General features: G+C 36.0%; 2 protein-coding genes across 7 annotated transcripts; both read left to right on the top strand.

The window, feature by feature from the left end:
* The first annotated feature begins 4,102 nt into the window (after nt 1-4,102).
* Nucleotides 4,103-7,211, top strand: LOC107723349 (N-terminal Xaa-Pro-Lys N-methyltransferase 1-like). Of its 4 annotated transcripts, none has more exons than XM_016531921.1 (5): nt 4,163-4,234; nt 4,889-4,997; nt 5,426-5,600; nt 6,114-6,366; nt 6,482-7,211. In XM_016531921.1, the coding sequence occupies exons 2-5, from the start codon at nt 4,984-4,986 to the stop codon at nt 6,736-6,738; spliced, it is 699 nt and encodes a 232-aa protein (XP_016387407.1). In that variant the 5' UTR covers nt 4,163-4,234; nt 4,889-4,983; the 3' UTR covers nt 6,739-7,211. The 4 variants fall into 4 exon arrangements, with proteins under 4 accessions (XP_016387405.1, XP_016387407.1, XP_016387406.1 ...); XM_016531920.1 differs by lacking the exon at nt 4,163-4,234 and adding an exon at nt 4,346-4,407; XM_016531919.1 differs by lacking the exon at nt 4,889-4,997 and having other exon boundaries at nt 4,103-4,234.
* A 1,412-nt stretch (nt 7,212-8,623) lies between these two features.
* LOC107723348 (protein GPR107-like) lies at nt 8,624-23,186 on the top strand. 3 transcript variants are annotated; one of them, XM_016531918.1, is made up of 19 exons: nt 8,624-8,826; nt 9,045-9,167; nt 9,442-9,492; nt 10,206-10,294; nt 10,401-10,543; nt 11,195-11,223; nt 11,324-11,380; nt 11,508-11,630; nt 11,731-11,864; nt 12,025-12,100; nt 12,357-12,430; nt 13,632-13,749; nt 13,865-13,995; nt 14,093-14,136; nt 15,771-15,820; nt 16,534-16,617; nt 18,732-18,853; nt 21,681-21,739; nt 22,825-22,910. In XM_016531918.1, exons 1-19 carry the CDS (start codon nt 8,728-8,730, stop codon nt 22,827-22,829), a joined length of 1,611 nt encoding a protein of 536 aa, XP_016387404.1. In that variant the 5' UTR covers nt 8,624-8,727; the 3' UTR covers nt 22,830-22,910. The 3 variants fall into 3 exon arrangements, with proteins under 3 accessions (XP_016387404.1, XP_016387403.1, XP_016387402.1); XM_016531917.1 differs by lacking the exon at nt 21,681-21,739 and having other exon boundaries at nt 11,198-11,223; nt 22,825-23,186; XM_016531916.1 differs by lacking the exon at nt 21,681-21,739 and having other exon boundaries at nt 22,825-23,186.
* Nucleotides 23,187-24,365: the final 1,179 nt, after the last annotated feature.

The raw sequence follows: 24,365 nt of genomic DNA, 5'->3' as shown, positions 1-24,365 counted from the left end.
ACATATACATTTTCATAGTATTGTATTCAATAAAACATGTACTTCAGGCTAGTATTGCAAACAGGACAACTCCGAAATACCATTGTTAGTCAGTGTCATTCACTGTGTTTTGAGCTCTGACCACTATGTGGCATTGTGTTTATTGTTAGTGTTAGTTTGCTTGAGAGAGCTACAGATCCTGTAGTGCCTATGTTTACATATAAAAATAAATATATTGATTAATTGAGTGAGTGGTTGATTAAATAACTGAATTAATAAAAGTATAAATGACTGACTTAATTAATGAATGAAGGAAGGAATGATTTTAACCTCAAGCTGTCCTACTTAGCTTGAATATAGTACAACAGTGCCATCACATGGCTACATTAATTAATGCACAAGTGTTTTTTTTAGATACTTTCACAGGGTAGTTTTATTACAGTTATCATATACACATGAATTCTACACATTCCAAATTTTATTTTTGTAATAATAACATAACACTTTATATCACTTTTGAACAATTCATGATCTGACGACAAACAACATGACAAAAATCTAAATTGTCCTACTAATGACCTAACCACACTTTTAGGAAACTTCTGCAGGAGACATTTTAGTTAATTCTTTGCTTAGCAAGTAGCACAAGATGTATCATGCCAGTAGCAGTAAGTTTAACAGTCACTTTAAATGCAAGTAATTCAAAGTGTTTTTAGCTGTGCACACGTGTTTGTAAGTGCCCTTATATTGTCTATTTCTTTTTCAGGGATGCCATATTTCCTCTCTTGCATGAACTGAATGCCTTAATAGGTGCATGAGGGTAAGTTTGTTCTATGTGTAAGTACAGAACGTTTATAGACTGATACATATGTCTTTGAGTCTGAGTTTGAGTCAGGGCGACTGAAAGTCTGTGTGTAGAATGATAAGATGATTCTTCCACCCTATGCAAGACATATCTTCACACCTTTCCCTCCAACCAACCTCCTCAGCTCCAGCTGGAAGTCACTCCACTCCCAGAGCACAAAAAGATAGATGTTTCTTTTCTAAATACCAATTACACTGCATTTTAATCAGCTACTCTTGGTAATGCTGTTCTAGTACTGTTGTCATTGTGTAACTGATCAGCGTTATAGCCAGTAGTGTAATTTTAGTTACAAGGTGGCATCAAATAGCTGCCATTCAAACTAGCTGACCTGATATCAGAGAAAGTTATGAGATCTGCATACCAATCTACATGTTATATTAATATACAATATATGTTACACTCTCTGCCTTAAAGAGAAATAGTCAAATAGTATGACTTACGTTCTTCTGTGGAACATAAAAGGTATTTTTAAAGGGATTATTTTGTGTGTGTGTGTGCGTGCGTGCGTGCGTGCGTGCGTGTGTGTATATATATATTTGTTGATTGAATATACAAAAAATATACAAATATTAAACGAAGAACTTGAACTTAATAAATAAAAACACAAAAATTAGAATACTAAAATTCTTACAATTAAAACTGAAATGAAAATACTTCAAAACTAGTGCTATATATAGCTATCTATATTTTTATTTTGAAAATATTAAAAGCTAATTCAAATATGAATAAAAACTATATTGATATATTATATTATTATTAATATTACTTTTTAAACTGCCTTCAGAATGTGTCCTTTGATGAGAAATTCTATAAGTCCACAATGAGTCAAATCTTGGCGACTATACTGTCGAACATATGCAGCAGTGCAAAAGAGGTTCATCTGAAAGGAGAAACGTGAAGAGGGCACACAGAGAAAGAGAGAGAGAGGACTACAGGCAGAGACAGGCGAGGAGAAGAGCCGGCCAGCTCTGCTGACTCAGGACATTTCAAAAGTGTTGATTTCCGCTCCATTTCTCCAGCCTCTTTGTAATTCTTATGAGAGTGTAAAAGGTGTCAGGAGCCAGAGAGGGAGTAGACAGAAGAAGATAGGGTGAAAGAGAGCAGATCAGATTAAATATCGACTGACTTCAGGCTGTCTGATGCAGACAGGCAGTGTACTGAGTCATCATCTGTATACCCTGCCAGCTCGGCTGAGGAGGAGAGACAGAAAGAGGATGAGCAGACAGAGCCGGGAGGGAGAACGAGGAAGAGAGGACTTACCCAGGGGAGAGTGAGGAGAGCAGCGAAACGTTGGGATTATTTTGTGTGTGTGTGTGCGTGCGTGCGTGCGTGCGTGCGTGTGTGTATATATATATTTGTTGATTGAATATACAAAAAATATACAAATATTAAACGAAGAACTTGAACTTAATAAATAAAAACACAAAAATTAGAATACTAAAATTCTTACAATTAAAACTGAAATGAAAATACTTCAAAACTAGTGCTGTCAAATGATTAATCGCATCTCAAATAAAAGGTTTTGTTTACATAATATATGTGTGTATATTATGTATATTTATTATGTATATATAAATACAAACGCATGTATATATTTAAGAAAAATATGTTATGTTTATATATTAAATACATTTTTATATAAAATAGAGAGAGGACTACAGGCAGAGACAGGCGAGGAGAAGAGCCGGCCAGCTCTGCTGACTCAGGACATTTCAAAAGTGTTGATTTCCGCTCCATTTCTCCAGCCTCTTTGTAATTCTTATGAGAGTGTAAAAGGTGTCAGGAGCCAGAGAGGGAGTAGACAGAAGAAGATAGGGTGAAAGAGAGCAGATCAGATTAAATATCGACTGACTTCAGACAGGCAGTGTACTGACTCATCATCTGTATACCCTGCCAGCTCGGCTGAGGAGGAGAGACAGAAAGAGGATGAGCAGACAGAGCCGGGAGGGAGAACGAGGAAGAGAGGACTTACCCAGGGGAGAGTGAGGAGAGCAGCGAAACGTTGGGCTTGTGTCGTGAGGGAGGAGAGACCAGCATGAGTAGGCGAGACAGAAAGCATGCTGTCAGGTAATGAAGGGAGTGAAAATAAGAGATGGGATGAGAAGAAAGAAAAAGCAACAGTGGCTGGACGGAATACAAAACAAATACAGGATCGAAACTAGGACCACTCAGATGAACATTTATTAAAGAGGCTGGAGATCTCTGGGAAATGAGAGATAAAGGATGTTTATAAATGTATACCAGTATAACTATGCCAACATATAGATCTTATACACGATATGAAGATGAAAAATTTGGTTTTGAAATAGTTTAAAAACTGACCTAATATAAAAAGTAACACCTACTAACTAACTAACTAACTAGTTACTCAACATAGTATCCATTCTTCTCTGTAAACCCATTGCTCTGAGAGCAAAGAAGAACTATTCTGTCTAAAAAGATATAGGCCTACCAGCATGAGTAGGCGAGACAGAAAGCATGCTGTCAGGTAATGAAGGGAGTGAAAATAAGAGATGGGATGAGAAGAAAGAAAAAGCAACAGTGGCTGGACGGAATACAAAACAAATACAGGATCGAAACTAGGACCACTCAGATGAACATTTATTAAAGAGGCTGGAGATCTCTGGGAAATGAGAGATAAAAGATGTTTATAAATGTATACCAGTATAACTATGCCAACATATAGATCTTATACACGTGCTTTTAGTGTCTGACATAAAAAAAAAAAGATGCTATAGTGTCTTTACACATTTTTTTCCTTAAATTAATAATGCTGCTTTGGTTGTATGAGTATTACAATCATTTTATATTCTCGTTAATCCTTTCATTTTTCAAAACTTCTTGTGATTTTTGTGAATGTGTATTTATGCCTCCTCTGGGCCCCAGCAAACCCCCAGTGGGGTCACAAGATGACTTAAAATTATTCAAATTAATGTATTATTATTATTATTATTATTATTATATCATTAACACATCATTTTACTATTAATTTAATTCAAATGAAAATCAACAAAAATATAAAACATAAATCACATAAAATTTATGTTTTTTTTTTCTTTCTTTCTTTTACAATATTGGGTAAAACACCACTGGGTAAAAATGGCATTACAATTTACGATTATTTGGAGGAATAAAACAAAAACAACACAAAACATTTACTTGACAGTTTCTTAGCCACGTGTAAGTTTAAGTGCGGCCACAAGATGGAGACAAATAAAAAACAAAACACTGAAGGAAACACGGTAGTCAAATAAGGAAATGACGTGAGGTGTGCAGTATTTCTTCTTTGGGTAGCCAGGGTGCTGGAAAAGCTTTCATGGGGCAGTTCTGCTACAGTTGTGACATGACCGATAGTAAGAAACGACAGTCAGCGAGAGCACGAAAGCAAAGGTAAGAATTACTGTTAGGACATAAAGAGGTGAGAGAAAGGCAGTGGAAGCGTGTGATTTCCATCTGCTCGTGTGTCAACACGTGTAACTTTTTGTCACCACCAAATATAGACACCTTTAACCTCAGCACGGTAGCAGGAACACGTGTAAGAACTTTTGGTCCAAGTAAATCCAGTAAGTAATGAGAATGAAGGTTAACAGATGCAACTGTACCACAGTCAATTTTGCAATAACTATTTATTACTTTGTACATATACCTATTTTTTAATCTATCCAACAGACTAAAATGTTAGTGAGTGTGGATATTGATATATACTGTATGTCCTATATTTATCCATGCTTACATTTTGTTAGTAGACTACATGTTGTAATAACTTAGCAGTCTTAGTCTGTCAGCCTGCTGTGAAGTGATGCTTCCTGACAGCTGAGCTGCATTTGGATCCAGGTGTCTGAATATGACATGTTTCAGCTCTTTAGGTCTCATTCCAGGCTAAATATTTGGCTCTTGATCATTTCATTGAAATTATATTTTCATTATCATTATCCATACAACTCAAACATTGTCTTACTGACATAATAAATCATTTATTCAGTGAATGCATGACTAGTACTACAAAACTAGTACTAAAAATTGTTGTGATGTGTGTCCTGCTAGATGAGGATGGTTGTGCCTAAGGTTTTCCCACATACAACAACCTATGGAGTTTTTCCCCCTGCTGGCCACATTCACCTTTCTCATTGGGGGCATGAATGAATGATTTTATGTAAATATGATCTAAAACGGTCTGTGTTGTGAAAAGCACTGTACAGAAACTTGACTAATTGCAGTTGATTATAACATTTTCATAAGAATGCAACTGATTCATTTTATGAGATACTAATGCATTTTACACTGCACAGAAGCTTCTTCTGAAGCAACACTTATGCCACGGAAAGATACATTTATACTGACTTGTAATGCAGCAGAGACGGCATAAATAGGCCTACGTTTACACAGAAACTACAATTGCAGAAAAAATGTTATGAAATTGTTTTAAATATGAAGCAATGCATATAGAAACATGCAATATAATTGAGAGTCTACCTGTAATATATAGTCTTACATAAATGCAAATATGATAAAACTTTATTATAAATGAATTTCTCATTCAGATCTGTGGTAAAACTAACTAATTTTGATCTCTGTGGTCAGGAGTTGCACAAAGATGGAAGACTGTTTGATAGAAGACCAGACAACCTTTTACTCAAAGGCAGAACACTATTGGAAGGAAGTCCCGCCCACTGTGGATGGAATGCTGGGGGGTTATGGCAGCATTTCTAGCATTGACATTAATGGCTCCAAAAAGTTTCTTCAGAAATTCCTTGGGGTGAGTTGTTCTAAATTAATACTTTAATTCGACAAGCACAAATGAAAAATAAAGACATTTATAATGTTACAAAAGGTTTGTATTTCAAATAAATGCTGTCCTTTTGAACTGGCTTTTCATCAAAGAATTTTTAAAAAAGTATCAGTTTCCACAAAAATACAGCACAGCTGTAAAATATATTAAAACAAAAGTTTTTTAATTGTAATAACATTTCACAGTATTATAGTTTTTACTGTATCTTTTTTATATATATAAATTAATGCAGCCTTGGTGAACATATGAGACTTCTTCTTATGAAGTTCCTTCCCAAATTTTTGAACGTTAGTGTAAATATCTACAAGTAAGTCTACTATTCTGAATTCTAGTTCACTGTCAAGTCTTATAAACTGATTATTTGAAAGAAATATTACGAGATGGACTGTAACCTTTCCCACAATTACTCAACCTTCACTTAACCACAAATGAAAGTTTGTGAGAAACACCCAATCACTTGGTTTTCTGTTTTACTCCAAGGAAGGCCAGGGTAAGACTGGGACAGGCTGTGCTCTGGACTGTGGCGCAGGAATCGGCCGTATCACCAAGCGCCTGCTGCTGCCCCTCTTCCATACAGTGGACCTAGTGGACGTGACACAGGAGTTTCTGGATAAAGCTCGTTCCTACCTGGGTGAGGAGGCCAAGCAAGTGGAGAACTACTTCTGCTGTGGCCTACAAGACTTTCAGCCCCAGGCAGAGCGCTACGATGTCATATGGATCCAGTGGGTGATTGGTAAGGCATACAATTCACTTCTTTCACTACATTATCTATAAACAGAAATGGTGAAAATGACCAAATGTATCTTCTATCATATTTTGCAAACACAAATCACTCCATGTGTCTCTAGGTCACTTGACCGATGACCACCTGGTGGAATTCCTGAGGCGTTGCCGGAGCGGTCTGCGTCCAGATGGCCTGATTGTGGTGAAGGATAATGTTGCGTTTGAAGGTGTAATACCTGATGATGTTGACAGCAGCGTGTGTCGGGACCTGAATTTACTACATCGCCTAGTAGCCCGGGCCGGACTCAACATCATCTGTGAGGAGCAGCAGCAGAACTTCCCTGAGGAAATCTATCAGGTCCACACTCTAGCACTCAGATAGCTGTGAGCACTGAACGAGGGGGGTTTATGTGTTTGTTCGGAAGCCAATAATGTGAGAACAATTTAAGATCAATGTTAGCTACACAAGAAGCTACGTGTTGCTGCCAATGTGATCACCATTTTTTTTAAAAAGGCACAAAACTTAAAGGTGACATTGGAACCTTGGGGATTTTAAGCAGGGGAGTTTTACTTGACCTCTAGAGTTTGTAATATAAACAGCTAGGGTTCATCGCTATTACGAATCTGAATGCAAAAGTGACGAATGGGAGCTTTTCAGATATCCAAACAGTTTTACACTCCAGTTGATCCTCAGTTTGAAGTGTGGAAGTTTGAAACAATCAAGAAAAAATGTAAACCACGCACACTGCTTTGTTTTTAGCAATGGGTGTGCTGAAGACTTGAAGGGACAGTTGACCCAAAAATGAAAACGGTCATGTTTTCACCCTCATGTTGTTCCAAACCTGTATTACTTATTTTCTTCTAGTGGATATAAAAGATGATATTTTTGGAAATGTCTGAGTGTTTTTTTTTTTTTTTTGGTCAATGGTCACCAAATCTGTGTGCTTATCAACATTCTTCAAAATGTTGTTTATTTTGTTCCACAAAGTCATACAGGTTTGGAATGATATGATTGTAAGTATTTGATGACAGAATTGTCATTTGGGGTGAACTTTCCTATTTAAGACTGTTTAATCAGAGTTCAACATGTGTCTGTGGCACTGAATGGTGTGTGTAAAACATTTTAGTAACTTATATGGCAGTTTGAATCTATACTAGTTGTTACATGAATTTACAGCTGTTGACAGAAAAGTCTTATCTGAACCATGTGCTGTATTTTGCCTTGAATAAACTAATATTTTGGAGCAGTGTTTGTATGACAGTGTTATTGTGTATAACAGGTTCTCAACATTTTTGGCTTGAAGGCTCCTCATTGTCCCTATATTTGTAAGATAATCACGGTCTGTCTGCTGTAATTATGACAAAGCTGCTTGTTTTCAAACTTTTTATTAATATATTTAATAACCTTAGCACTACTGTTTCAGAAAAACAATAGTTATTGAGGGAAAATAAAAATGACTTAAGCTTCCATCTTGATATTTTTAATTTGTTATATTTGGATTATTTTAATATGTATTAATAATGTTTTAGAAATTTAAATACTTTTAAGTCATCCCGTGGTCACCTTGACAGTCTGTGGAGGTCCTCTGATTGAGAACCACTAATGCAGAATATACAAGTGTGAGATGGATATGGACATATAGTTTGGTCAATATTTATTTTATGAAATTAAAAAAAAAAAAGAACAACTTTGGTTTCAAGTCTTTATCACTTTATCCTTTAGTTTTATACAACAAAACTGGAAAACTGGAAGCAGTAACTACCTAGTTTACAGCTAATATCAAATCAAATTCATGGTCTAGTTGTGTGTGTGTGTGTGTTCATATTAACTTCAGTTACACTTATTACACTTACAGGCCCCAGCTGTATTGTTAAAGGCAGTGGGGAACAACTTGGAAGAAGAAAGTGGTTGGACCACAACTCTTAAAACCATTTAATCTCAGTCAAGACTCACTTTCACACATGAGGCTGTTGGTTATTAAGGCTATGTGCTTAATAGAGAGATCAGGACCAGGTGTCACTTTGAAAGAGTTTTGCTTTCTCCATGGCATCCAGCATCTCCTGTGCCTGGTTTTCTGACATGCCACCCTCTTTCTGGAATACTTCTTTCAGTGCGTCACACACACTTGCGGGCATCTGCTTGGCACTCCTGGGTGAAAAGTTAAAAGAAACAAGACTGATAAATAGAATTTAGGATACAGTTTATAGGAATTATTATTATTATTATTTTTTAATAATATATATTTTTTTGTCTATAGTTCTCAAACTTCCAATCATTATGCGCTCCACACTCCTATCCAGTAGGTGGCGGGAATGCACCATTTAAGTTAGTTTGCCAACTGCCATTAACACCAGAAGAAGAAGAAGAAAAATGGCGACTGGGAAGAGGTGTTTGTTTACAGTTATTAATGCGATTATAACGGCTCTTATCATAGAAAGTCAATGTCGACTCCATCATCTCGTACTTAAGGTATGTGTGTGCTGTGCTTGAAATGTTTTTATTAAATATTCGTATAGTCACTGTATTGTCGTCACTGTTGTTTAAAGCAACGGATGTTGCCTTATGATTCATCAGTCATAATAACCGTTTTGTTGTTATAATGCAAGTGTCATTAAACAGATGATAATTCAAACGCATCTCAGCATCTAAATGCCCGTGCGCCACTAAACAGACTTGTTCTGTCTCAGGATGACATCCGTCAGCGGGTCCATCTGAACACATTCGGCTTTTATAAAGATGGTTATACGAGTATGAGCATGAACAGCCTCAGCTTCACTAACGGGAAGACGGACAACATTGACAGCTCCACGGTCAGACTCTCTCTCCTGTCTGTCAAATGATCGGCTTTGAGATGCAATAATATGGTGGAATAAATCAATATGAAAATGTCTTGCACGTTATAAATGGACGTTTTTATCTCATCTTATACGAGACTATTTCTCATTATCAAAAAAATTTAAGTAAATGTATATCACCTGCAGTATGTTGATCAGGAATAACTGACTGGGTTTCTTTATGAAATATCTTTCTAATGTACTTTCTCATATTTTACTGGATTTGTTTTTATTTATTTATTGATTGCAGATTGGTTTTAGCCTAGATCGTGCAAGCAATAATGGCTTCTCCACATATCTGGTCAGTATCTGCCTTTAATGTCCATCTGAATCTAATTCTGTGCTTTTGCTGTACAGTTTTGGTATCAGTGTTGTGTACTAAATGTGTCTGTAGATTATTATTGTTAGTTTTAGTTAGTATTGGCATAAATTAACCGCTGTAACTTGGCAATCTTTTAATAGCAGTACAGTATGATTCATACAATGTAATATGTGACCCTGAAACCAGTCATAAGTCGCACGGGTATATTTATAGCAGTAGCTAACAATACATTGTATGGGTCAAAATGATCAATTTTTCTTTTATGCCAAAAATTAAGATATTAAGTAAAGATCATGTTCCATGAAGATATTTAGTAAATTTCCTACCGTAAATATATCAAAACCTAATTTCTCATTGGTAATTTGTATTGCTAAGAACTTCATTTGGACAACTTTAAAGGTGATTTTTCTCAGTATTTTGATTTTTATTATTTTTTTCACCCTCAGATTCCAGATTTTCAAATAGTTGTATCTCGGCCAAATATTGTCCTATTCTAACAAACCATACATCAATGGAAAGCTTATTTATTCAGATGATGTATAAATCCCAATTTTAAAAAATTGACCCTTATGACTGGTTTTGTGGTCATGGGTCACACATTAGATTAAAGCTAACATTACATTTGCATTCACTGTATGATCTTTCAGTCAAACTGAGTCAGATAACCGATGACCTCTCTTATGAATACGCAGGACGAGGGTCTTGACTACTGTCCTCTGAAAAAGGATCCAAGTAGTAATTTTGCAGGGGTGCTTCTCTTGCTGGACTTCAAAAATAACTTGTGAGTTTTCCCATCTAATTTTTTCCCTCTATGTCTCTCAATTAAAATGAATTTGGAAGTATTATCCAGTTTATGAATGGTCTGTCATGACTTGCAATATCCTCAGAGTGAGGAAGAAGACTTCAGCAGAGGCTGGTGTGTTTCCCAAAATCATACCTGTGGTCCCCAAAAACATTATGGTGGAGCAACAAGCTGAAAAGGGCCAAGATCTCCAAGACAAGGGGCCAGATGATGGATCTCAGTCTAAAAGTAAATCTTATCTTGAAAAGTTTCTTGAACTGTATATCACATCATGGCATACACTACCGTACAATTTCAAATTTGGGGTTAGTACGATTTTTTTTAATAAATAAAATTAATACTTGTATTCAGCAAGGATGCATAAATTGATAATTACAGTAAAGATATTTATAATGTTACAAAAGATTTCTGTTTCAAATAAATGCTGTTTTTTAAAAACGTTCTATTCATCACAGAATCCTGGAAAAAACATCACAATTTCCAGAAAATAATTAAGTAGCATAACTGTTTTAAGAAATGTTTCTTGAACACCAAATCAAGAATATTAGAATGATTTCTGAAGGATCATGTGACACTGAAGACTGGAGTAATGGCTGCTAAAAATTCATTTTGCCATCACAGGAATAAATGCCAGTTTTAAAATATATTCAGAATCAGATAGATAAGTTGTTTTGTTATTTTACCACATTTTTGATCAAATAAATGCAGCCTTGGTGAGCATAAGAGACCATTCTAACAATAGTTTATTAATATTTTCATCCCATTTGTGTTGTAAATGAAAGCCTTTTAACTCCTACAATTTCAATGTTGGTTTTGTATTGCGTTTTTTTATGTCTACAATTCAATTAGATTTTGTGTTTCTCTTCTGTTAATTTGTAGCAGGTTCTAAATCCAAGCGAAATGTTGAGGTGAGGTCTGTTTTTAATTAGACTGCATTTAGTCTGAAATTATGCTCTAAATATGTCTAATTTCTGCATTAACAGACTTTAATGGTATTACTCCCCCCAGAACAAGACAGAAGATACCTATCCTCTTCAGAACAAAGGCAAAGTCTACTCATTTCAGGTGGGACATGAAGTGGTTTTGCTAAGAGCTCATGGGGCTCTGAAGTACATCAAGCTAGTTTCTAGGTGTACTACTTTTAACATCTGCCCAATTGTGCACTCCACTGACTGACCTGTTCTTGTTTTAGTTTTACTTCAATGTCACAACGGATGAGCAGCAAGGCCTTTATAACTTTTATTTCTACAACTGCTACTCTATCCCAATAAACCAGGACAGCTCTTTGTCAGACATGCTGCCTTTCAGCATTGATGTGAGTGTTTCTCTGAGTTCTAAAATGTAGTATCCTTAAATGTAATGAAGTACAAGTCATATAGTACAAGTTTGTACTCAAACAGTAAATATGATTTCAGATCAACATCGAGGAAAAGAATCCAGAGAGCTTTCTCTCTGCAGGAGAGATTCCTTTACCTAAGCTTTACATCTGCATGTCCATGTTCTTCTTTCTCATCGGCACGCTGTGGGTTTATGTTTTGCGTACACATAGGTAAGTGCTACAATAACAGACCCTTATGTACATTTTCTATTTGATGGTTTCATACATGTTACAAGAAATGACCAGTAGAGAGCAGCAAAGTCTCATATTGTCTCCTGTAAAATTAGTGAAGCAGATTTAGTGATTGCTATGTGTGCTTTTCTTTTTTTAGTTCTGATGTTTACAAGATTCATTGGCTGATGGCTTCTCTTCCATTCACAAAGTCCCTTTCCCTTATTTTCCATGCAGTGAGTGTTTACCTCTTTGTTTATATGTGAATGTTAAATGCTTATTTTTTTTTACTTAAAGAACATTATTTTTATCCAAATCATACATCATAAATTAGCAAACGTTGTTAGATTCACAAAAACCTTGCAAATTAGGGGAAATGCAGATTTAAAATGCAGTTACATTTTGCTCTATGAACCACACAAAACTAGATACCCAAGGCAAAAAGCAGCATTACATTGCCTTTGTTTTAACAATTATATTCCTATTTTACAGATTGACTACTACTACATTTCCAATCAGGGCTTTCCCATTGAAGGCTGGGCTGTGGTCTATTACATTACTCACTTGTAAGTTCACCAATATTAAGTGTGGGTGTGTGTGTGAGAGAGATGTAACGGGATAAGACAGGAATAGGGTGAAGTACTGTCATATCAGATTTTCTTTATGCACCAAGAGCTTGTAACACTCCAAAGAGAAAGGAAAACTTGAAATCGCATCATATGACCCCTTTAAAAAAGGACTGACTTATGTACAGTTATGTTTTTGCTCTCATGACTGGAATACACAACACAACCTTTAAAATCTGAGCAGATTTTAAAACACTAGGCATCATATACTTGCTGACTTTAAAAATGGTTACAGGGTAAAAAACTGGACCTTATACACCAACCGACTAATGTTCAAACACTACTACACTCTTGTCAGCTTGTTTGATATCCTTCAAATTAATTCATTGTCTGAAGCTGAAAAATTCAGAGTCTGTGCCTGTGCATTACACAATTTTATGTGAAATCGATCAATTCTGACTTCCCAAAATCTACACATTGGCTTTGACTTTCAGCAACTAGTGGTGATTCTTCGAGACTGCAAATCGGGGCAAAAATCTGGACAAAAGTCATGTAGTGCAGTGATTCTCAATTCCAGTCCTGGCGACCCCCCACTCTGCATACTTTGCATGTCTCTCTTATTTAAAACAACTAATTCAGCTGACCAGCTCATTAGAAGAGAGCTCCATGAATGAACTGTTCCGATTGACAGTGTCCCTACACAGTGTTCATTGCTCCCTGAGCACTCCATTGAAGTTTACTTCACTTCAGAACATTCATTCACGGATTTGCGCTACACCACAGCCTGCAGCGTCTTCACACACAGACGAAACTTACTAGAGAAGTGTGACATAATTATACCTCTTTAAATAAATACAATTTAAATTCACGGCTCGCACACTTTAAACGGCCTTTGAATGGAACATATACACTCCCTTCGAACTAAATATCCTGTGATGTCCTGTGAATAGAACAAACATCTTAAGTGATAAGAGATGCATACAAAATGTGCAGAGCGGGCATCTTGAAGACTGGAATGGAGACCCACTGATGCATTCCAGACTTTGTTTTAAAAAAGGTTCCTTCGGTTGGCTTGTTGATTAGGTGGGTGTAAACTTGTTTTTTGGATTAAAACGACTGTACTGTTGTCATGATTTCTATAACAGTAATTCAGCAATATGAGTGGTTTGTTTAATTTTGCCGAATGTTTTCATTTATGCAGACTGAAGGGGGCACTGTTGTTCATCACTATAGCATTAATAGGAACTGGCTGGGCCTTTGTCAAGCATATCCTCTCAGATAAAGACAAAAAGATCTTCATGATCGTCATTCCCCTGCAGGTATTGGTCTTTTTTTTATTTTTTCAAAAGAGTAGGTTGTTAATTAAATTTTTAAGCTAAACTACTATTCTTCAGTTATGAACGTAACGTGATCTTGTTGGTCTTGTGATATCAGGTTCTGGCCAATGTGGCATACATCATTATTGAGTCCACAGAGGAGGGTTCCAGTGAGTATGGTCTGTGGATGGAGATCTTGTTTCTGGTAGATCTGCTGTGCTGCGGGGCTATTCTCTTTCCAGTTGTCTGGTGAGTGCTCTGCATCTTCGTGGCCCAGATTGAATGTTCTATACCATAAATTATATCATTTCTTGACTAATCGACTGATGTCTGTATTGTTTGATAGGTCAATAAGACATTTACAAGAGTCATCAGCAACGGATGGGAAAGGTATGTCGAACATTATCAGAGCACTTTCTGGTCAACAGTTCATTCTGATATAAAACTTGATCATCACATGTACCATTTTCAATTTCACAGTCATATGTCACAATGTTTAATCCATTTTAAATGAAATATTGCGGAAAGTACGTATTTTTAATCTTTCCAAATGCTTTTCTTGGTCGTGTGAGCTGTCCTCCTTCACATTTGGCTGTTCTCTACATGCTATTCAAGAGACTTGGTCTTTATGGCTTGAAATTTAATTGTGCTGTCTTCCAGAATACAACAGTTCTAGATATGCTGCTCTAGACATACGTTAACCAAATAGTAAATCCTGCAATGTAAATGCAAAACAGCTCTCACTTACAGCCTTAGTCTTTGATATTTTTTTTAAGTTGTTGTTGTTGTTGTTTAATAGAAATTAATACTTTTATTCAGTAAGGATGCATTCATTTCATCATAAGTGACAGTAAAGACATTTATAATGTTATAAAAGATTTCCGTTTCAAATAAATGCTGTTCTTTTGAACTTTCTATTCATCTAAAAATCCTGAAAAATGTGTTATAGTTTACACAAAAGCATCAAGCAGCATAACTGTTTCTACTGTGAAAACAATAAGAAACGTTTTAGTGAGCACCAAATTTGAATATTAGAATGATTTCTGAAGAATCATGTGACACTGAAGACTGGCGTAATGGCTGCTGAATAATCAGCTTTACCATCACAGGAATCAATTAAAATAAAAGTATTTTTAATTATAACAATTTTTCACATTATTACTGTCTTTACTGTATTTTTTATCAAATAAATGCAGCCTTGAAAGAGACTACTTTAAAAAGAAACGTACGATCCCAAACTTTTGAGTATGGAGAATTCTTCAAGTCAATACATTTAAATGATTTGCCCATTATGAGCACCAATTGTTTGTATTGCTTTTGTGTTGTTATGATGCCATAAGTCAGATGAACTGGGGGAGAGAGATCAGCACTCAAAATGAAGCAGGTTATTCCCTTAGCCCAGGGTTCCTCAAATCTTGCCCTGGAGGGCCAATGCGCTGCAGAGTTTAGCTCCAACCCGGATCAAACTCACCTACCTGTGATTTTCTAATGATCCTGAAGACACTGATTAGCTTGCTCGGGTGTGTTTGATTAGGGTTAGAGCTAAACTCTGCAGGAAAGTGGATCTCGTGGGCCAGATTTAAGGATCCCTGCCTTAGCCCCACTGTTTGTGTCCCAATTTTTGCCTCTGCAGAAAAATGAACTCTTATAAGTTACAAAAGTGGAAATATTTAGGCACAATATATGATACATATACTGCAGCACCTTTATATGTTGCCTTGGTGTATTACGACTTCATATAATCCTATACCGAAGAGAAAATATTCTCTCCAGGCAATCACCACCCTTTTTTCCCTCTCGAGTAATCATTGTTTCATTGCTGCCTATCACATTTTTTCCTGCTTTCATCTTCTGCCTATCCCTCGCAGGGCACAAAGATATACTCTTTGATTGCCTTCTGATTTTAACAATTTTCACAGCAGGAGCGAGAAGCATAGTAATTGAAGCATGAAAGGTAAATGGACAGCTCATCCCTTCTCTCACTCTGTTTTAATCGTAATGTTGGCTTCTCTTTCCCTTTTTAGCTGCCATCAATCTGGCTCAACTGAAACTTTTTAGGCACTACTATGTGATGGTATGTATACACCTCACTGTCTCACTGTCATTCTCACTTATATTCAGACACACTGATTTTAAACTGACACATGCCTGATGCTCAGTTCTGTGCAGGGCTGACTGCCTGCCTGTCATGGCATGAGAATTATTAGACTTATTAATTTTGCTTGATTTTAACAGTCACTGACTGAATAAATGCATTTATTATTGAAGGTTTGTGCATGAATGCATTGAGCTCACTTTTTTATTTCAATATTGTAGTTTATTTCACAGTGACAACTTCTTGATTTGCCATTAATTGTTTCTCCAACTTTGCCCAGTGTGGTCCAAAAGTCTGAAACTACTAACCACTGGCATTTTTCCAGTTTAATAGCAATCTTTTTATTCATTTAAAGAATAGAAAAGATATTACGTTAAGTTATTATGAAGTATTTTGTTTAATGCTTCAATGGAAGCAAGAACGTGACCATGAGGAGTTCACTTTATCAATGTCACATTTACTTATTTCGTTATTGACCTAACGAGTCCAAAACCTTAGATAAATTTCTTCTTTTTGGTGCAACTTTGTTTGAAACAAAATCAGACTAGAACACACTGTTTGTTTGATCGTTTGTCTTTGTTAAATGTGATCAGTCATTTGAGACATTAAAACACAAGTATCTAATCCTTTAGATAAGTGTATCACTCCTCTGTCTGTCTCTTTTCTTCTTACTGTCTCTTTCTGTGTCACAGATTGTATGCTATATTTATTTCACCCGCATCATTGCCAGTCTCATCAAGGTCATTGTTCCTTTCCAATGGAAGTGGCTCTACCAGGTGAGTGATGGATACTCAAACTTACATAACAGATTTAACAGCTGGCAGACATCTGTATACTAAGTGTTGTAGAAATATACTAAAAGTGCAGTTCACATTAAGCATAAACTCCTCTATTGATTACATGACCGAAAAAGTTCATGGCAACATATATGTAACATTTTGCATTGTTAAAGGCGTAGTTCAACTAAAAAAAATGAAAATTCTGTAATAATTTACTCACCGTCATGTCGTTCCAAACCTGTATGAGTTTTTCTTATGTTGAACATAAATATTTTGAAATATAAAATATTTTGAAGGATGCTGGTAATTTATATTATACTATATATATATATAGTATTTCTTTCCCTACTGTGGAAATCAATGGGGACCAACAACTGCTTGGTTCTTCAAAATTTTTCTAAATATCTTCTTCTGTGTTCAACATAAGAAAGAAACTTATACAGGTTTGGAACGACATGAGGGTGAGTAAATGATGACACAATTTTCATTTTTGAGGTAATCTATTCCTTTAAGTCTTTTACATTATAGGGGTCTTGAACTGCATTTGTTTTTTATTTTTGTACTGTTCTCTGATGTCTACTTAAAATGTTATAAAAAATTTTGCATCAAAAAACATCTCAATTTAGAAGTAATAGGCTATTTTCTGTCGTAGACTCGGAAATAAACTCCCACTGCTATGATTGGCTAACACTTGTGTATGTTTGACAGCCTACATGCTTCAAAGATGGTCGCTGCTGTGATTTTTTAAAAACGCATAAATACTCCTATCAAACGATCTGTTTAACAGACAAAACAATAGTGATCATGCAATAAAAACAGTTACTTACACTTGTATGTTGCGACGTTATTGTCAGATCCAATATAGTCGGCACAGCATCCTCTTTTAGTTTCAATCTTTCTGAAAATCCTGCGTCGAATTGTGCCTTGTTTGTAAACAAATCTGCGGTAAAACAAAATACCAAGTTCTTACTGATGCAATCTGGAACTTCATTAAAAATAAAGTTCATCCACTCTTTCCTAATGTTGGGATCAGAAGGAAGGCAATGCAAAGACTGTTTTTCCACAACTTGACACTTCAAAGTTTCTTGTTGTCTTTGGAGCCATCTTTATCATTCGTTTTCTACGTAGACCTGTTATTTACACTACGTGCGTGAGTCTGGGGGCGGGGCTAAACAAGCAGTGATGTAGAAGCAGGCGTTGATGTTCTTCCGTGGAGGCGGTGTTTAGCCACACTATCACTTAATAGAGTAGTACATTTCCACAAGCTGTTGTTTTGGCACACTGCCTTCAATATAAGCTGTTTTTAGACTCACAAGAAAGTTTTGAGTTCTGAAACTTATGGGATGGTTTTTGTAGCACAACGACCCCTTATATGTCAAAAGATCAAGGCAATTTTGGTTTCTCAGTTCATGACCCCTTTAAAGCAAGTTAAAGGAGTTTGAAGTCATTATTAGCTTCACTAAGTAAACATGCAGCTTTGCCATTTTAAATGCAATTTCAATTCTCTGTTTGGTTTGATTATTTGGTTGGCCAATGTTCAAACTCCATGAGATGTGAGGCCAATTATGTTTTTCTTTTTCTTTATAAATAACTCTTGACCTGAGCCCACCTTAGGTATCCTGTGTTCCAGTGTCGATTTGTGGCAGTAGTGCCCTTTTGAATGTTTTGAGCCTACTTCAGTAGCTTTGTGAAGTTTTACCTCTAATTCTTAAAATCAATAATATCCAACTATGGTGTTACAAATGCTTATTCAAAACTATTTAAATCACAGAATAAATGAATTGTGGAAAAATCAGATGCATCCCAGTTTGTGTACTTCTGCCCAATTCTATTCCATTCTTCAAATGCACTTAATTAACCCAAAAATATATAATATGGATTGTTGAACACTTAATACATTTAACAGTCACAGCTTTCCTTACATAGCGGACTCCAGTGTTGGATGACAAAAAAAAAATCTTATAAAATGAATACTAGATGATTGAGTACATGGTGCATAGTATAAGTGCATGTGTAGAATGTTTAAGATTAATTAAAAAAAATGAAATTCTTAGTAAAATGGAAAAAAGTATATTGATGGTTTTATTTATTTTTTTGTTCTTTATTTGTAGCTGCTGGATGAGCTGGCCACGCTGACCTTCTTCTTCTTAACTGGACACAAGTTCCGGCCAGCCTCCTACAACCCCTACCTACTGCTGTCTGTGGAGGACGAAGACATGGAGATGGACAATGTGTAAGAAATCATACATAAATGCACTGCAACTGGTTCATATCTACCTTATTTTTAATGTTAGAGTGGGCACTGTTTTAATTGAATGTGCAAGCTTTTCAGCTGCTTCCACATATTTTAGCTGCACAAAAAACAGTCTGTTATGCTGCTTGATGTTGAAAAGTGGTATTTTTTGTTATAATACATAATTATTATTTTAATCATTCGCACTGGTTTAAAGCATTAAGAGTTTTATTTCTTTATTATTCTTCCATTTATTTTAACTATAATGAATCAGAAGCCTTCCACATTCAGCTTACTTCCACATTGAAAAATAAGATGGATGTAACGAAAGACAGGACATTTCAAGAACATTTCACACAAGTCTGAATGGAAGTGAATGGACTGTACCTTGACATGTTTTCATAGCACATCATTCTTTTATCTCAAAAGATCAAGGACAATTTGATTGCTCAAGATGATGTGACTCACTTACAGCACAGAGAGCCAGTGATGACAGATGACTATAACAATGCACAAGAGATCATGAGACTGTCTCATTTTAAAATGAAGCTAATTTCTCTCATTTTTTTGCATTTTACAATAATAAGGGCATCTTTCTTCTATATGTGTTTTCGCGGACAGCATTTCTACATACCGTGACCCTCTTGTGTTCCATTACCAGCTGTGACCTGGTCACACGGACAGGCTTACAATGATCCAGCCACCTGTCATGGCTCTAGAAGAAGCCCAGAGGGGTTCCTCCTGATTGGAGGACCTAGTAGTCTTCCTCATTACATGCCCTAGCTGAGAGCACCTGCCATTCCCCATTTATTTACACAAGCACACCCAAACATTTGCTGCTTATTTCGAAGCATTTTGAGTGGCCTCATCAGGTCAGATGATTCAGTGTGTTTTAATGTCTTCATCTCTTCAGGCTTTGTCATTTTCCCCATCCTTATGATTTTTCTTTCTAAGGTCTCGGGGGATTGCGTTCCTCTCTGCTCCCTATATGTCCAAGTCTTGTTCTGTTCCTTGACAACCACCATCCTCCCCTCCTTCCCCCAAGTCCCCATCTCCCATTCACCCCACATTCAGCATCCCCTCAGGTGGCGTGTGCTCTATCCACCCCCCACCCCGGCACTTCCCAAAATAGCCGTGACTCCATATGTCCTTGTTCCTTGCTTGCACTTTCCCCCTTCTTCTTCTCCTCCTCCTCCTCCCACAGTATCTCTCCCACCTGCCTTACACAGGATATTGTGCTTTACTCTCGCTTGTCTTCCTCCCAAGCTGAATGGGCAGAGTGCTTTTTTGTGGCCTATTTTCCCCAAAACTTTTTTTTGGGTGACTTGTGGTGCGGCCTGATTCAGCTGTCCTCATTGAGTCTTGCAAAGAACAGAGAAAAGATGGATGATGCTAACCACAAAAATAGAGAGCATTGCTCTCATGAGCATTCAAAGTTTAGGTCCAAACTGCCCTGAGTGCTTTTATTTTTTTTATTATTTGTTTATTTATTTAATCAATCTCAGGCACCTTTTAATATAGTGCAACAGTTGGGTTATGGGTATAACTTCCCATACATGTCCTTCTCCATTTCTTCTAAATTTTTTTTTTCTTCTTGTTTGTTTCAAAGAAGTCTTTAATGCTCACCATGGCTGCATTTACACTGAACAAAATTATAAACGCAACACTTTTGTTTTTGCTCCCATTTGTCATGAGCTGAACTCAAAGATCTAAGACAGATTTGTGAACAATATTTGAGAGAAATAAGCCTTTTGTGTACATAGAAAAAGTCTTAGATCTTTGAATTCAGCTCATGACAAATATGGGCAAAAACAAAAGTGTTGCGTTTATAATTTTGTTCAGTGTATGTGATCAAAACACAGTAAAAGCAGCGATATTGTGAAATATTATTACAATTTAAAATAACAAAAAAAAAAAACATCTTTTTATTGATGTTGAAAATGGTTTTGCTGCTAAATTTTTTTATGGAAAGCATTTTTTCCAGGATTTTTTGATGAATAGAACGTTCAAGTTCCTGTATGAAATATAAGTCATATGAAGAATTATGTAGCATGTTTTTACTGTCACTTTTAATCAGTTTAATGCATGTTGAATTAAAGTATTATTTCTAAGAATATATATATATAATATAATATATACAAAAAGACTCATGGCTGTATTAGATCAAATGGGTGCTTCTACTAAATACTGAGCATTTTTCAGTTTTTCTTTTTTAATAAATTTGCAAAAATGTCAACAATTCTGTGTTTTTCTGTCAATATGGGGTGCTGTGTGTACATTAATGAGGAAAAAAAATTAACTTAAATGATTTTAGCAAATGGCTGCAATATAACAAAGAGTGAAAAATTTAAGGGGGTCTGAATACTTTCCGTACCCACTGTATGTATATTCTTTAAATATGTATAAACAGTGACAGTAAAAAAAGAAAAAAGAAAAATCTAATATAATTTACTGCTGTTTTTTGGATTGTTATTATCTATACTTCGTGGGTTTGTTGTTCATTACTTATTTGTAATGTGATTCATCTTGGAACTAGTACGTTTTGGTCATGGAACTGAAAATGATATGGTCATGGTTGCACTCTATTGTAAAATATTATATAAAATCAGCTTTAACTATAAATGTGGTATAAATTGGGCATTTTCTTCTCAAATCAGAGGTACTGTTGTTTGTTACACTTATGCCATAAAATGAAAGCGTTCTCAAAGCATTTTAGCTGTTCAAGGCACCTGTTAGCAGAACCTGAGTTGAGCAGAGTCATGGTGTTTTTCTTTTCTTTTTTCTTTTGCCATTTCTCACAGCCTTTATTTTGTGCTTTGTGTATCAGTGGTCTGAGGCTGCTGCTGAGTGGAGAACTGGACTGGTGCTGTGCTCTCTGGACGTGTGGTGAATGTCTTTACAATTACCTTGAAGCTGATCCCTGCTGTGATTCTGTTCTGTAGCAGTAGTTGTGCATTGCGTTCTGAATCTCTGAAAAATATATTTTACTTCACTGTATCTCACAACTCACTGTAGTTTGCACCTAATTTTACTCTAGTACACTGTGCTCATCCAGTGTTTTTCTCCTCCTCTTTGACATTTGACCTGAATTAAAATGGACCTCAAGTGGGTAAATGTCTTGTTTCTTCAACAACAGTAGGTCCTCATACTGTAGATGTGTGGTGCATCTGAGCCGTGAACAGTTTGCTGGTACTAGTGTGGCCATATGCAGTCCAATCTGTGCTCAAATAATTATTAGGAACAGAAGGGCAGAGTATGAACGCAAGAGAGGTTATGCGTGCGTGTCGCTCTCAGTTTCTGCTCAGAACATTCTGTCCATGTTTGCCGCTAATGCAGAATGCTTAGCCAGTGAACTCATGGTCACATTTTTATGGAAATACTTGTATATTAATAAGGTGCTGTTTGTGTAAAATTTAAAAAAAATGTGATATTTGTTTAGGTGATTCAAACATTTGTGGCCCAGTGGGAAAAGATTCAAAAGTACAATATACTCTAGGTTTTTTACTTTATGCCAAAATGTAAACGCTAAGTTTAATTACACGTTTGTTTTGAAAATTGTTGCACAGTGGTTCAGATCTTCTTTGAAAACAGAAAGATTAAGAGATGATTTTGTTTTGTGTTTAAAGAAACCGATTCTGTCTTTCATGAATTAAACATCAGTTGTATGCATGCTAGATCGCTGAAGGGCTTTCCTCAGAAAATTGGGACAGTCTGAAATGATTTGAGGACCTGTTTTTAGTTAACTATTTCAGAACAGCATTACTGACCAAGATTCAACTTCTTTCATGTCCGCACTGAAGAAGCACATAACCAAATCTGTTGTAGAAACCGTTTTAGCTCTCCAATATTTTGTGATTGAGTATTTAAGTGTTTGGCTTCAAATGAAACCTGCAAATGACAAATTATCCCTGCTTTTGATACATATCGGAGATTGTTTTTGTTGTTAATGTTGCTCTTCATTTTCATTTCAGTGTAACTACCTCAACAGCCATGGGAGAGGGCGTTAAGAAAGTGAAGAAACTGTCAAACGGACCATCAGAGGAGAGGGAGAGCATGGCATAATGGAAGAAACAATTCTGTCGGTTCTGTGTGCCTCTGGACTACTGACATGTGGGATATTCATGTGCAGAATTCCCAGTGGACCTTCTCTCATGATCACATGTGAAGACACCTGCGTTCCATATCCACATATATGTCTATCTCTGTAAATGTTGCACAGACAGTATGGAGAATTCACAATAAGGCACTCCATGATTCCTTTTGCCACTGTAGTTTTAGTTGACATGCTTGGTGCTGTGCTTTATTTTTATTTTACCTTGATGATTGTGTGTGTGTGTGTGTGTGCGAATCTTTTTTTTATTTGGTTCTTTTTTAAATTTATTTATGACCTTCTTGCACATTGCTTGATCTTGGACACTCTGTGGCACTTTAACAGATAAACTCTAGTCAAGTGAAAGCTTATGTGAGGTCACTGCGACGTGCAGAAAACGGCGTGCCAGTGAAGTCTCTTTCAGCTATTATTTAAATTAAATTAATTATTTCCTGCTTTGAGTTCTCAAAATGAATCATTTTTATGTAAATATGCAGGCCCTTAAAACATACATAACCCAGATTCATGTTACAAAAAATAAGATGTACAGTTTTCAAGCTTAGTCAGATTTGATGACAGCTGCTTTGTATTTTTTTTCAGTATTTGTGAGTTAATAAGTATGGATGACGATGGATTTTCATGAAATAAATCCAGTGTGTCCAGAAACATGTATTTCAAATGTATTAATTGCTTATTTTCGGTTATCTTTGAGCAAGCTTTATGAAATTGTGTTTCAGTATTAAATTGTGCAATGGTTTCATTTGTATTTGTCTTTTATATGTTGTTATAAGTGTGTAAATACCATGTGTATATATCTATTCGTATCAGTGTTTTTAAGCATTCTGTATACATGAAGATTTTGTTTTTCAACATAAGGAATACACAGGAGAGGACTGGTATTACATAAGGAGAAAATTTTCCACACCTCTTTATATTTACAAAAAGTGATCATAACAAACACTGTAATGCTAAAGCAAGTATTATTCTGATTTTATTACATTTAGACTAAGTGGCGAAGAGTGGATATAGCTACTGTATATAATGCATCTATTGACAGTATAAGGTTGCGCTGCAGAGGCGAGGCTCACGCAGCCTCTCCAGGAGAAATCAAAACGCGCAACACTAAGAAACTCAGCATCCTGAGGTAAAAATTCGAAATGGAAAGTTTTTATATTTAAAATACAGTTAGTTAGGCAACATCACACAACGTTTTCACCATTACGACTGTTTAATAGTTCTATAAACAGTTCAATAAGCAAATACAATAATAGTAAATCACTTACATTTTAGGCGGAAACAGCGCATCTCACAGCAACCAGCCGATTTCATTGCTGATTGATTCCGTGTTTTCAACGCATCGGTTGAGTCAAAGTTCCATTAGCCCATGCATAAACATCTGATGAATCTGCCATTTGAACGAAT

The sequence above is a fragment of the Sinocyclocheilus rhinocerous genome, unplaced genomic scaffold (genome assembly GCF_001515625.1).
Source record: "Sinocyclocheilus rhinocerous isolate Xijiao unplaced genomic scaffold, SAMN03320098_v1.1 scaffold1476, whole genome shotgun sequence".
NCBI classification, from domain to species: domain Eukaryota; kingdom Metazoa; phylum Chordata; class Actinopteri; order Cypriniformes; family Cyprinidae; genus Sinocyclocheilus; species Sinocyclocheilus rhinocerous.
The sequence above is the reverse complement of the archived record's forward strand: the minus strand, read 5'-3'. Positions and strand labels throughout refer to the sequence as shown.